General features: G+C 43.2%; 1 protein-coding gene across 1 annotated transcript in view; it reads right to left on the bottom strand.

Annotated features, from left to right (window-relative positions):
• LOC120832092 (uncharacterized) overlaps window positions 1-14,893 on the bottom strand; it is a 73,949-nt gene that overhangs the window by 49,620 nt on the left and 9,436 nt on the right. Inside the window, exons 2-4 of the mRNA XM_040198130.2 lie at window positions 3,631-3,778; window positions 3,356-3,514; window positions 1,545-1,737 (exon numbers count right to left, since the gene is read on the bottom strand). Of these exons, the coding sequence (XP_040054064.2) occupies window positions 1,545-1,737; window positions 3,356-3,514; window positions 3,631-3,778 (500 nt within the window). The remainder of the gene's footprint in view (window positions 1-1,544; window positions 1,738-3,355; window positions 3,515-3,630; window positions 3,779-14,893) is intronic.

Below are 14,893 nucleotides of genomic sequence, written 5' to 3'. Positions count from 1 at the left end.
TTATGCACATATAAAACCAATTAGGGGGAAATTAAAATAAGTTAACGAGCCGTTTGATTTTATTTTCTCAAACCCCCACAGACAATTGGAAAGGAACCATTTTTTTCTATTCAATGCAGAAATGCGTAGCTGGGTAAATAAACATGAATGTTTCATGTTTTTTGCGGAAAAGCAAACCTCGGCACCTCCAAAACCCCAAAACTAAAACTAAAAATAGAAAGGGATCAAACCACACTCATGTCCGCTAAATACGGACATCTGCTGCACATTTTCATGTAGATAAATAATAATATATCTACTACTATTTGTGGCAATTGATCCTGACTTGTGAAGCAGACATAGTATATATATATACATATATATATACAAACATTTGTCTAAACCAAACACAGATGCCCAAAACCCTTTATCAAACCATGGCATCACATTCAACTCTTAACTAGAGGAATCCATTAAAACCAAGCAGAACTCGTCCCAGTCATGCTGCAGTGGAGTGGGTGACAGGCAGAATTATAGATAAAAGCACAGAGCAGTTTTCTATGGTTTGGCGCTGCCAAAGACAAAATACTGTCCGGAGACGAGACTGTCGCCACCTCTGAGTGTGGAAGTGCTCCGTCCTTGGAGCTGTGTAAATATCTGTCGCGGGGGAAACGAGGAAATGGAGAATGCATGTTATCTGGTGCTGAGAACTAATCCAGATGTTGCCCCTGCACCGATCCCTGCCAGCTCCGGTCCTCAGGCTGGTTCGAAGTGGGACATACGTCCGCCATGCTAAGCCATGTGCATTATGGGGCTTCAAACTCAGCCTCAAAGAGTGTCGGTTTTTGCCCTTGAAATGAAAATTCAAAGGACCGTACAAAGTAATGAATAGCAGGTTTTGTGACTTAATCTGCACTCAAACTACATTACCGAGCAACTATGATGGAACTCAATAATGCCGAGTTGGGGATCCCTGTGACGGATTACACGATTCAGGAGAGTTTCTCTTAGTGGATTACTCAATCGTTTGATTTGGTCTTAGTCGACGAAGATATCTATGCTTTTATTTATTATTTCAAGACAGTGTGTGTGTGTGTGTGTGTGTGTGTGTGTGTGAGTACCATAATCATGAGCTCTTTTCAGACCAAATTCAAATGAACTGCACTGTACACATGGGGCTCATTACCAAGCAGAGTTGTTTTAAACATCATCTGGCTGTAGCACAGCCACCTGGTAATGTGATATGTGTTATTACACAGACAATGTGGAGCAACATTCCACAATTCTAAGAAAAATAGATTTTAAAAACCGTGAAGGACCGTTTGTACCGCCTGAGGTCCAATATCACGCCGGCTGAGATCCTGACCTGAGGTTGGTAGAATAAAAGTCAATGAATGCCAATGGGAGTCTTGTAAATGTTTACAAAGGAACAGATTACATATTACATGGTGTGGGGTTGATTATTATAGGCGGGGTTGCTTTGGTGTGTCTTAATGTTTTCTTTATGATCACTGAGAAAATAAAAGAAGAAGCAATAGTTGCATTTGGGGACGGAGGCCCTTTACCTCAAACGGAGTCTCAAAGCCCTCGATGGCGCCTCCGACCACGAGCAGCCCGTCGCTGCTGATCCCCAGGCCTTCGTAGACCCAGTCCACACTCTCCAGGAGCGAGCAGTCCACATACAGCGCCAGCCGCTTGGCAGACACACTGACGGCCACACGGTGCCACTTTCCATCAGACAGGCCGCTGACTGGGAACCTGACAGGGAGACACACGCATGGGCCGTTATGTAAGCACATGTCTTGAGATGACATAAGTGCATGGATTTATCTAGGAGATCATTTCAAACCAGACTTTCGGACTGTTAGAATACAGATGTCAGGAAATGTTCAAACCGCTTTTATATCCTCATCTGAGAACCTTCCTTTACATCAGCCAGGTTTGGGTGGCAGGTCTGGAGATCGTCTAAATGCAATAATTTTAATGCTACACGCTGGGCAGCTGGCAAGCAGCATTCAATATTATGTTGGGCTGGAAGCAATAAAAGAATGTGTCCTGCTGGTATTGGATAATGTACAGACATGTGCCTCACATGTATATTCTCCCTACAGTTAGAAAGAAGGTTTCTCCGCGGATGTATCAGGCTTACTGCAGCTCCTTCTGGAGCCACAAAAGGCTTTCTGAAACCGTTTGTTTCCCACATGTGCAGCAGGATATCCCCTTAAAACAGACTTGGATGTGTAAAATCGGGTTCCCCTTCAATGTGCAAAATATCAAATGAGTGAGGCTTTAGAGGCAGAGCTTACAGAATATGTTGGTATTCACACACAACAGGTGGAGAGGAGGTTGCGTGTGGAGTCAAATATTCTGTGCTTCTCAAGCCGCCAGGAAAAGCCCCAAGTAAGGAAGCAAATTCTACAGGGTGGTGGAAACATTTACAACTTCAGAACAGAAGAATTACACTTCCGGATCATGTGATGCCATGAGGCCCTAAAACCTTGGTCCACGCACACTTCAGGTGGGCTGACCTTTAGGATGGAGCGGCTACTCTCATTGGCACAACCTTCTCCCGTGTTCGGGCTGGATTGAGTTTGTACCCTATGGTTGAATGCACTTATTGTACGTCGCTTTGGATAAAAGCGTCCGCTAAATGACATGTAATGTAATTAGTATTTTGGGGTTTAAAGAAACAGGTATGTGAACATACATTTTTCGTTCAGTTTTTACACAGAAAAAACATCTAAAAACAAGACTCACTGTCCTCTAGAGGAGAAGCTGGACTTTTGCCCAAACTGACGGTTGTAGATTAAAATGAAACACAAACCGACACTAACAGAGAAGTAGTGGAAGTAGTAGTTGTATATTACATCGTGGGATCTTTGTGTCTCCATCTTTTGGCCCTGTTCTGTGTTGCTGTCTCGCCTTGATGAATTGCTTGGAGCTCTGCGTTTCATGAAGAAAAGAAGACCGCCAAGAGGGGTCTAATAAATCATTTCGAACCAAACGCACACATGCTTGCAAACAAATGCACTTCCTGAGAGCTTTCCTCCATCTGAGAGACACATTTAAATACACTCCGGCCAAGAAGCGACAACGGGTGGTCCTCATTTACCTGAGTTGGATGTGGTAACCATCTTTTCACATCACTTATCACCTTCCCTTTTAAAAATGTGAAATACATGAAAGTCCAAAGCTTTTGCTTATTTGTCTCACTTATGATAAATTGATACCAATTAATCATGAAGAAATGTTACTAAAGTTCTGCCTAAGCCGTTCCAACGCTCGACAAGTGCACAGCTTGCACTCCATTGACATTGATTTGCCTCTGGGAAGGAAAAGGAAAAGAAAGAGACAAAAATAAGCGACCCGTGCTCACTCGTAGTGCCGCTGCTGTGTTGCGATGAAGATGATGGCGTGAGCACTGATCCGCAGCTGCAGCATAATGTGGCTGTCGGGGCTGAGCATGGTGAAGACACTGCGTTCGTCTCTCTGAGGGCTCCTCAGCTGCACCAGTACGCTGAACTCGTCTGCGAAGCTAAACGGAAACATGGTGGCCATACATCAGAAGATATCACGCGGTGGAAATGGACCTACAGGAGGACACATTGGTTCCACCTAACAACGGGTTCCCAAATGGAGATGAAAGCGTACCCGTCAGTGAGGAGATGTCGGAGAGGGAGAGCCAAGGTGGAGTACTGCCCCACCTGAAGGACGGGACACCTGCTGTCCTCTAGGCTCATTGAGGCGTTGCTGCTGTTGGACAGCTGAAGGGAAAGCTCCTGCAGAAGGTTCAGCTCATCTGTAGTGACACAGTTCAGAGAAAGCACAGCTTAAGCCATTTGGGCCGCATATAGAATATGGTGTATGTTGTGCTTGATGTGGATTCGATCCCAGTTTTAGATGAATGAACTACAAAATGTCTGATTTATCTTCACAAAACTCCACCTTGGTAACTGTGTTATCTTGTGTGTGACAACGGATTAAAGCACCCAATGATATTTTAGTGCGTTCCAGCATTGTGGGAACAGAGTTCAGAGTCAGATTCACAAAGAAGCGACGTGGCCCCATTCAGCCCGACCTCACCACCCAACGGCCTCAGTCACTAAGGCTGCAATGAGAAGGACAGAATAGACATGAAAAGGGTCCTGACGGCGGCGCTCGGTCTCTCTTCCACCTGAACAGCCGAATCTTCTGGTACGATTGATGTTGTGATGGCTTTTTTTCTCCAGCATCCCTTGCGATCCCCAGTGCCACAGCCTAAACACACAACCCACATCATCGCGGAATAGGGATGGGGTTTTGCAGGACATTGATCAAAGCCTGTCGTTATAAAAAGACGAGCGACGTAATGTTCGGTGGACTGCACATTTTCTCTGCACCTTGCTAAGATTAGGGAACTCAGATCGTAACCATCTGCAGCAACTAAACCCAATCACTCTTTTGCCGGCAGAGGAAGAAAAAAAAAAAAACGCACCATGCTGTGAGCAGACCACGGATGGCATTCCTGAAAAGCGGGAAACCACAAACGGGGCCGTTGCCATAAAAGCTACAGATTCCGACAGTTTTCAAGATTATTTTGTGTTGCTTAACCTTCGGTGCTTCTGAATCCTAAACATTGTTGTGCTGCTCAACCACAGCGTCACTAGAAGTTAGTCAAGGAGTCTCATTTGTCCTCCACGGGAGCATGTCCTGTCCCCACGGGTGGGTTCTTGCGAATTAACGCTTAGCTCTTTACTAAAGAATGCCGCTCATCATTATCTTTGGAGGAAGGGATTCACCACTCAAAGGCTGTTGTTGTGTACTGACGGTGATCACACTTGAACCTGGGAACTGACTGAGATCATCCTTCAACGTCATTGTGCACATGGCCATGCTGGGACTAATTAGGCCAACGGAGAGGGTTCGTTTTAGAAAAACCACGGATAAGACGCCCATCCGGGATCAACATGACCAGCAGGGTGCCTAAAGTCTACAATAGCAGCACTAAAACCTAAAGCTGGGATTTAACCTCTTTGAACATGTCTAAAGCGCCCTCAGGACTTTTTCCAATACGTATACAGGCCTGCTGAAGCAGCACTTACACAAAGATGAATCCATGTCCATTAGCTATTTACACTGGTCCTGACAGACAGATCACCGGTCTACAAAGAGCGGCGCGGTCACACTCTGCTGCCCCGAGGAACGGCGCTGTGGGAACAAATCTGGTCTCGCACTAAAAATTCCAACATACCAGCCGGGAATCCTTAAAAGATATATGGACAAGAAGCACTTAAGAGACAAGAAATGATTTGAATAATGGTTTGCTTCACACTTTTGACCTTCAGTTAACGGCCGTGAGGAATGCGGGCGGCCGGTCACATCATCCGATGATCAGGTAACCCGTCACGTGTTCTTAAAAAAGGGCTTTGAGGCACGATAGCCTGTAGATGACAGACAGGTTTTATTCATCGGAGGCCAAAAAGAACCTGCGTGATGAACTAGCGCTGCATCCTATTTCAGGCTTTAATCTCACAATCTATTTGATGAAATAGAGACTTACAGCAGATGCTGCCCACTAATCGGGTCATTTGATTTTGAGGAAAAAGATAAATAACCTATTCAAAAGAAAATATGAAGACACAGATAGAAAAATTGTATCCACGGAAAAGCCGGCCAACTGTCTGCATTTAAATAACGGTAAGGGCCGTTTCTTTCTTTTTCTTTTTGTCATCACAAAAGCGTTTAAACTGTGTAAAACACAGTGATGAACCAGCAGAGATCCAGATGAAGGCAGAGGTTTAAGATGGGTGGGATTCCAGGTACAAAGTAGGGGTGCCGGACTCCGAAACTAATTTGACACAGAGGCCAAACCTGCAGAACTCCGCCGTCACATGACTCCACTCTGCAGTTAAAGACTACAGACGAGATGTGTGTGATTCCTCACAACTGCATCAGGCAGTAAACCAGGATCACTTGTTATGATGTCAGTCGCGGCTTTTCCTCCAATAGCTAATGAATCTGTTTTTTCTATTCTAGGATCTGATGTTCCACGAAAAATAAAATATTCAGTAGGCACGTCATGTCTGCTCAGTTAATGCCGAAAATTCAAATGATAATTTACTATTGTACAACGGCCTTAAAACCACATCCAAGACAACACAGTTAGTGTAGCATACTATCAATATAGCATAGTGATAACACATTGATTATTCCTCAGACATGTATATTTGTACGGGCATCGTACATTCTGCACAAAATTACACAAGCGGCCGACAATTCACGAAGTGCAGCGGAGCGCAACAAAGACACCAACATCAAACAGGGAATTAGCGGCCTCCAGTCTCCATCTCAATGAGCACTAATGTCCCAGGAAGTGGAAAACCTTCTCCGCGCTCTGATGGTCTTCATCAAGCCTCACTTGTGTTCACGAAAGAACACTTCAATGCCGAACAATGCCGTGCCCTCAAGGAAAACTTCGAAACACACTCATGTGCTGTTCTTCCAACGTTATAATCAAAGGATCAAGCCATTACAGTCATGCCTGTTGTGTTTCTGGCAAAAGTGAAACAGATGTTGGAGTCTTACATCAGAAGAAACGTGTGAACAGTAAGGACCTTTAGGGTGAGCTCGGTCTTCTGATAATTTAACTACTTGATTTACCCAGAGGCATCAAAGGCTTTTGCATTGAATGTTTGCTTGCTGTTACTCAACTTCACAATATGAGTGCTAATGTGAAAACATAAACAGTAGTCATGTTTTTATCATGCTAAGGACCATAGCTTATCTGGTGTCAACGTTTTAGCTGTTGCAACACAGCATTAAATAGTGACTGGGTGTTTTAGGAAAAACATCAAATTTAGCAGAAATAAGGAAGTAACTAAATATATTATATTATATTTAGTCCCACCCCAAAAGGTTTTTCGATGACAATGCAATGCTGATACTAAAGTTTATTGCTGAACATGTGTAACGTGGCCCAAGCTACCAGCGAACAGCAAGCACGGTCGCGTAAAAGCTTATAACAATAATAATAGCATGTGTGGATGGACTAAGAAAATCGAGTGCCTCGGGGAAAGTGTACTGAACATGACAAAGAGCTGTGTAAGATCTCTTTAAGTGTTCCCTGTCATTGTTCTTCATCAATTATCATTCCATGTTTTGATTCTTTCCATAAATGTCCCCCGTTGACTTCTGAGGAGGGAAAGTTTTATTGTGTAACAAACGCAGGGGCTTCACTATGATCTGCCATTCTTACACAAATAATACAAACGCCTCCAGAGTCACACAGAGGAAACATGTAAAAGGCTCCAGTGAGTGTTAAATCTAATTAATCTCCAGATAAAAAGCTCAATGGTGTCGACAATAGATGTCTGACATAACTTATTGCACATAAGTGCTTCCGTTGCTGAAAAAAAGTCAGTTGTGCGTAACAAGGAGTCCACATCTCATCGACAATGACCCAAGAAATGTACATGATCTCTCTGGCAGCGCGATCATGTGTAAGTTGACTCATCTGTGACCTTTGAGAGTGGTTTTGTGTTTATGAGACGCATATGGTGGTTCACATGCATTTGGCATTGCACTATGAAGCTATATCATTTCCATCATTGCCTGTGATTTCTCCACATGTTACAGAGAGTAACATAAGACTTAAGATAACAAAAGAGAGTCAGATTATTAAATTATTGCGGTTTTAAAAAGGCACCAAGATAACTGATTAGTTTTGAAGGCCTCACATTTAAGGTTTGACAAATTTGCAATAACGGACAAACTTAAGAAACAAAATCCGTCAAACTTAGTTCTGCTTTTGCTGAATTAAGTGCATTATGTCGATGTCTTCTACCTCGTGCCTTTGTGAGATGCGTCAATGATTGGCCGGTGACTTGAGGTGAATTTACTGCTCGTATTTTTAGGGGTTAAGTCATTTAGCCTCCACAGTTACTTGTTTGGACATGCTTCTCATTCTGCAGGTACGCAAACATGCACAGATGTGTTCTGGGAGAAGGGAGTCAAGAAGACACAATAAGTGGATTCATTCACAGGATATGACTTTGTTTTAAAATCGACCAAACAATCTAAAAAAGGACCAGACGATGAATCAACAATGTCTCTGCAGAGGAATAATTATCACCTTAAAACAACAGATTATGTGCACCAACTCAAAACATGTTGGGGTCCAGCTCCTGTTCTGATTTCATAAAGTGAATAAAAGAAAAAAAAAAAAAGGGTTTGCCGATCGCGATCGACCAATATGAATTTTAAATACAACGGATACTTTGAAGGGCGAACAAATGGTCTGATCAGATGGCACATGACACGCAGGACAGCTTCTCAATACGCAGCTAAAACGTGTTCACTGGAGTTATGAGTTGTGTTTGTGTGTGTGTGTGTGTGTGTGTGTTTGTCTGTGTTTGTGTGTGTGTGGGACTGTTCAAAGATAACGCTGCTGTAATGAATTAATGAATTGATCCAAATACTTACTGTATAATGTTGTCAAGAATACTTCTACTGCTACACAATGAATATAAAGCTTCAAATAGGCCGTGACTGGGATCTGCTGGTGTGGCTTCCAGTGATTGTTCCTAAAAACGCTGATCGGTATTTACTCAGCGATAACGGACGTAAACAGGACACAATCGGTTAATGTGGCTGTCGATGTGTGAGAACCAATGCTACACTGTGTTTCATTTCCTTTGCCAGGGGCATCTTTGGGGAAAGAGTTGTACACCTGAACGCATCAAGATGACCTCATCCACACAGGACTGCAGAGCTGAGATGCGTTCAGGTACGCGGCCCTGGCGGCTGCGTACTGCTGTAATGTTTTAAACACGAGGTGAAAAGCAAGACGTTGAGAATGTGGGTGAAGAACCTCAACCATTCAAATACTCTCATTCCAGAGGGATGATGCTTCAACGTGAACATGAACAGTCGCAGCCGCATTTCCTTTGGAATTGACTTTTGAGTTGAGTGAGGCCAGACGTGCACATTCATAACACCCACCCAAAGCATCGAGCTACGGACACGCCTCTCTTGCTGGACTCATTTCTCTTTGCTAGCTCATTGGCGTAATGTGGAAGAGCTTACAGACTCGAGCTTGGTTCCATCAGAAAATGGCATGAGGCTCGAGTAAAGCCGGTCTACACTTCCTCTGTTTTTGTAACCCTGTGGAGTTGCAGTGATTATCGAGCTTGGCCGATGCCCCAATGATCTGGCCTCGGCCCAAACGAATTCCTGTTTTCTATTATATGCTATCCAATAGGGAATAAACCCACAATCATTTAGATTAGTCTTCATCCTGTAGCTCCAGAGAGAGTCTTACTAGTTACGGAGGTCAGTCAGCGAGGTCCAGACCCGGCACGGGTTCCGGTTCTCTGAGGCCCGTTGAGTGTGAGCGGATCAGCGGGGCTCGTTTCGGTTTCACTGCCTCCTGTCGACCTCCAGCAGCGGTAATCAGGGGAAGCGGAGCCGCCTCTCACGCCCCGCCCTGTGGTGGGGTCGCATTACTCTAACAGTCGCACAAGGACCAACAGTCCGTCTCCAACTAGCTCCATTACTGCGCCGGTACAATAATTGGGCCTTGCTCTGGTAGACGGGGTAGTCCCAATAAGGACTAAAGACTTCCACCCGCCCCGGTGGAAAACGAGCGGGAAATCCCTGAGCCTTATAAGTAGGAAATGAGAGATGGAACGATGGAGTGAACACAGGAAACATAAGAAACTGTGTTACTCAACATTTCAATCAGTCATCAACAAAGCCCAGAGCGATGAGCACAGCTTCTGCCCCGCTGAGCCACAACCGAGCAGCGGCTTGTGAAATGCTCACAGATGCAGCCCCCTAATGGAGAAACCTTCTGTCTGTGCAGCCTGAGCAGCCTGACTTCTCCAGCTCGGGCGATGGCGGAGCAAGAGATCCGGTGTTAGGGTACCGTTTCAAGAGGTGTCCCTTACAGAGGATAAAGTCAGCTTAGGTCAAATCTGTGTTTGTGTGAAGACCGGCTAGTCAACTGGGCCTAAAGCCCAATGCAGGACACGGGGGGAATTAGGGGCCTGAATGGATGTAACAGCTTTGCCGTTGGCCTGTGTGAACTCAGCAGACATGGTCGCTTGTCTTGAAACCCAACATTCTCTTATCTGCAAAAGCAGGACATATGTGGACTCTGGATAATTACACGGCCATGAGGAGTGTGTTTAGGAGGAATGATGTCAGGAAGGGGACTGCTTGAGGAACAGGATCTGGACACAGACTTGAACCAGAGTTGTGTCAGTAACATAAAACATTCATGTACATTGTAAAAATATCTTTATGTCACCTTCTGGGAACAGCATTTTATTTTACTCCAGTCCCACCGATAATATGGTCATACACTGCTGAAGTATAATCCTATTCTCAGGCTAAATGAATCTTGAAGCCTTGTAGAACTGGTCTTTGGCCTCCATCTATTCAGAGCGGTTATCCAGAGCGCCTAATCACACAGTCCAGGAGGGTTGTTAGAGAGGTAACTACTTCCTGCGCGTTTTCGTCTCGCTTCAAATGCCAGTGTAATCTCTTTCAAGGGGGCCTTGAGAGCAATGGAGCCGGTCATCAGCAACCTACATTTGATATTATGGAGGTGAACGTTTAAAGGGAGGGAGAGCCCCTGTGTGATGCTCAATGCACTAAGTAGCATTACATCTGCAGGTTTCTGCTCTAACTGCAGAAATACATCATAGACTTCCACACTGTTTTGTACAGGCATTCATGGTTTCCTGGCAAGGTATATAAGTGATTTTTCATCTGCACAATAGGTCAAAATATTAGTGTGCCCATGTTTCATTTATATATACCTCCCTCAGATGTAACTTGTGTTTAGTATGCTAACACAAAATGTGGATATAAGAGCACATTCAATGAAAACTGGAAAAAGAGGAGTAGCTGCACTGATACACAAGTATTATTTTTGAGTTAAGGAGATGAGGGACAGTGAAGGCAGATATGTTCTGGTGCGAAGCAACAAATTGAGCACATGTGTGTTTACTATGCATGAAAAAAATACTTGATTTCATCTCTATGTGCAGGAAACTTTAACACAGTGATAAGTAATAATTGGGATACATCTAATAATAAGAGTAAAGTGCACCCACAATCTAAATTGCTGAGAAGAGGTATGGAGGAGATGAGCTTACTTGACGTTTGGAGGGATCTTCACCCACTGTTTTTGTCCAGAGACGCCAAACTAAAGATAATAGACGATCTTTACATAGCATAGAAAATATCCGGAAAAGTCAGCTGTAAATATCCGTTTTTGATCTTAGAACGTTTCGGTTTTGCTAAAAGTCAATAAACGCTATTAAAGCGTTTTACTCTACCGCGACCGCTGGAATCAAGATTAACCGATCGCATGAAATTGGAAAGATCCACCAGCCAGGGATGCCCCCTCTCCCCAACCCTTTTTGCACTCTACATAGAACGCTTGGCAGTAATAAGAGAACGTAGTGAAATCAAAAGGAATCACGATAAATGATGAGGAACATACAATTATAAAACAAAGGATGTCAATTAAATACTTAGGTGTGACGGTTTTCTGCTGTATTACTTGAGTGTGTGTGTGTATCTGTTTAACGCAGTGGTTCTCAAACTTTTTCTGTCGGGCTCCACTTTGGAGGAAGAAAAATGTTCGGGCCCCACAGCCCCAACAAAAATGGAACAAAGCATTTTGTGACTCCATGTGAGCTTTTATTAATAACAGAATAAAGAAAATTTAAGTCACTTTCATGTAAACCAGATTGCTCCATCAAACAAATAAAATGTGCAATCACTTTGTTGGAACAATACAAATAAAGTTGTGCAAAAAATAACTAATATTAGTCAAAAATAGCTTATTGTATAACTAAACTGGGCTGTGATATTTACAGTGCGGTTCCATTCGTGTTCTCTTCATAGTTTGCACGTCTCAGTGTCCTTGAGCAAGACACTGAAGCCTGAGTGCTTCACAGCAGCACACTGCTCCTTAATTACGAAGGATGGGTAAAAGGCAGAAAATCTGTGGGATTAATAAAGGATTAATTAAAAAAAAAAAAAAAAAAAAATCTACATTTCCCCCAGCCCCTCGCGCCCCACCTGTAATACCTCCGTGCCCCACCAGGGAGTCGCGCCCCACAGTTTGAGAACCACTGCTTTAACGGCACTATTGAGTATAAGTGAAAGAATATTTTTTCCCCCTTATTTTGCCTAAATTACCTCATCAGTTTATGGCATTACCCGTCAAAATCCCAACCAGCCAATTCCAGGACTGGGACACACAAAAGTATTATTTGTAATGGAAAGGGTTAAAAAAAAAAGTGGGTTAAATACAGCACGCAAACCATCAATGAGGAGGGAGGCGGGGTGTTATTTTCAATCCGCCCAAATAAAAATGGTAGTTCTTTGGTGTGACACGAGGTACGATGCTGGGTGGAAAGATTGAAAAAGAAAGGTATCCCAGTACAGGCGATGATTGCAGACCATAAGTTAATGCTATTTCACAGAGATCACCTCAACCCCATTGTTTTATTTACCCTATAATCCTGGTTTGGTTTTATAAAGCATCTCAACCTATGGAAGGAAAGATGGCTAGCAGATTTCAAACCAAACAGCATAGATGCTAGATTCAAGTACTGGACGAATAAAGGCATCACTGCTTACTGTGCAATATTGGATCAAACATATTACAAAGTTTTCACATACTGAGGGAAAAATCTAACTTTGGAAAGTACAACCTTTTCAGATACTTACAGGTTCGGCAGTACTTTTTACAAGAAAAGCGGAGGGACAGAACCTAATGACATAATTAAATGAACAATAAGTGTATACAAAGGAAGCTCCAAATCACTGATTTCAAAGGTTTACCAGGGAATTGTGAGAGGTATAGGAGCAAATACAATATATATTAATATATGATCAGCAATGGGAAGCTATGTGCAACACGGCATTTTCTACTTCCTGTTCCAACTACTGGCGTGAATTTAGCTGGAAGACCTTGTCCCTGTTTTTTATCTCCTCAAAAATGCAGACGTACTTACCTACGATGAACCAAACATGCTGGAGAAGATGTGGGGGGGAAAAGAACAAACCACCAGCATATATTTTGGGGCTGTGCAGATACAGGTATTCTGGGAAAATGTTTGGAGAACTATGCAGCATATCCTTGGGCACCGGATCCTATTCACATGCAAGACACTCTACGCTCTACGCCATCTAAGAGAAGAAATAACAGGAAATGTTGGTATTTTCAGGAGGCATCTATCAGCAGCAGCAAAGAAAGCAATCACCCGTAAATAGTTACAATCCAACACCTTCTGTAGGAAACTGGATTGAGATTGTAAAAGAAATCCACGACATCTAAGATTAAGAGGTACATACACAGCAAAGTGGGGGGTGGATCAAATAGATGGCAGAACAAGAGTCTGTGCAGATGACCTGTGTCTGTCCTCTCATATAAATGAGATGCGATCTTATGCATCTATATAACCCTTGATCAAAGTCTAAAAAGGTTATGACAAGAAAAGCCGAATAAAACTATAATGTCAGTTGGATAAAATACAAGTTTGACCTGACTGACTGATTGAACATTGTTTGTGTGTTCAAAATATTTTATCACGTGTGTGTTTGTTCATATTTTTGCAGCACTTATATAGGTAATGGTTTGTGTTTGGTGTGTTTTCTGCCAGGAGCATGACCCTTTTGTTGTTTTTGTTTTCTTTTTGTCCCCTATGAAGTGTTTTCCCTTGATAAAATCCCCCTAATAAAAATGCTTAAGTATCAAAAAACTAAACAAAAAAAACATAACACAATTACAAACTTCTAGTTTTAAATAATTCTGCAGGCATTTTTTGACAATTGTAAGATTTTATTGTTTTTAAGAAAAGACTTCAAATCCGTCATCACAAAGTTAAAAGAAAAAAAGAACCAAATTGAGAATAATAAACTTTGCTGAGCCGCCTCAGACGTTTTCTCATTTCCCCTCTTGGGATGAATAATATTTAAGTATGACCCCGGGGGGCAGCTAATCCAAACATTTCTTGTTAGTGTCTGAATGCCATTTTACGGCACAATGGATCCATGGAGACAAACGGCCATGCTAAACCCATCAACCATGCAACAGCTTCTCAGCCACAATGCCGGATTTTCTTTCCATCAGGGAGAGGAAACATAGAAGAGCACCAGTCGACACTTGCCCAAGTCTGCTCCTGTGCTCGCCTGCAGGGCAAAGTAATCAGAGGACACCAAAGGAAGTGGAGGGACTGAGGAACATGCCCACGGGTCACAGTCCCTTCTGTATTTGCATGAGCGTCTAGTACTAATGATTAGGTTAAGACCCTGCAGTGCTTGCTGGAAGAGTCTGCACACCAATGCAGAACAATGCAGGCTGGGGCGTCAATAACTTCGGTCTTTTCCCCCTTTCTTTAATATACTGACAGGCATTGAATGTGATACATTGTGCAGTCAAATGAGAAAGCTCAACGCTGTGTAACCTGAGCCTCACTAGCTCAGTGAGTGACATGAGGACGGAGGTTTGGTCCACTCCCTCTAAGCTGGAGGAGCCTGAGGGGTCTGAGCTCAACGTCAGTGTTACGTAACGCAACAGGGTCTTAGATTCAATGTAAAATCCTTAAACGTTATGATCCTCACACTCGATTTTTAAGTCCTGAAGAATCTTACGAAATGTCAATGTATAGCTGGCTATCGATAGCATTTTCAATGCATATCCTTACTTCCAATGTACCATGTCAGTGAAGACAATAAGGGGGTGCGCCCCTTGATAAGAAAGTATGTAATAATAAAAAAGCAGGCAGTCAATGTCAGTCAATGGCGAAGGTGTCGGCCAAGGGACAGACCCAGTGATGACGACTCACTCATAGATCACACACGCGTGACCCTACTGGCTAGTTAGTAACAACAAAGAGAAAGACAAATGGTC

The sequence above is a fragment of the Gasterosteus aculeatus genome, chromosome 14 (genome assembly GCF_964276395.1).
Source record: "Gasterosteus aculeatus chromosome 14, fGasAcu3.hap1.1, whole genome shotgun sequence".
Classification (NCBI taxonomy): Eukaryota; Metazoa; Chordata; class Actinopteri; order Perciformes; family Gasterosteidae; genus Gasterosteus; species Gasterosteus aculeatus.
This window is presented reverse-complemented; position numbering and strand designations above follow the sequence as displayed.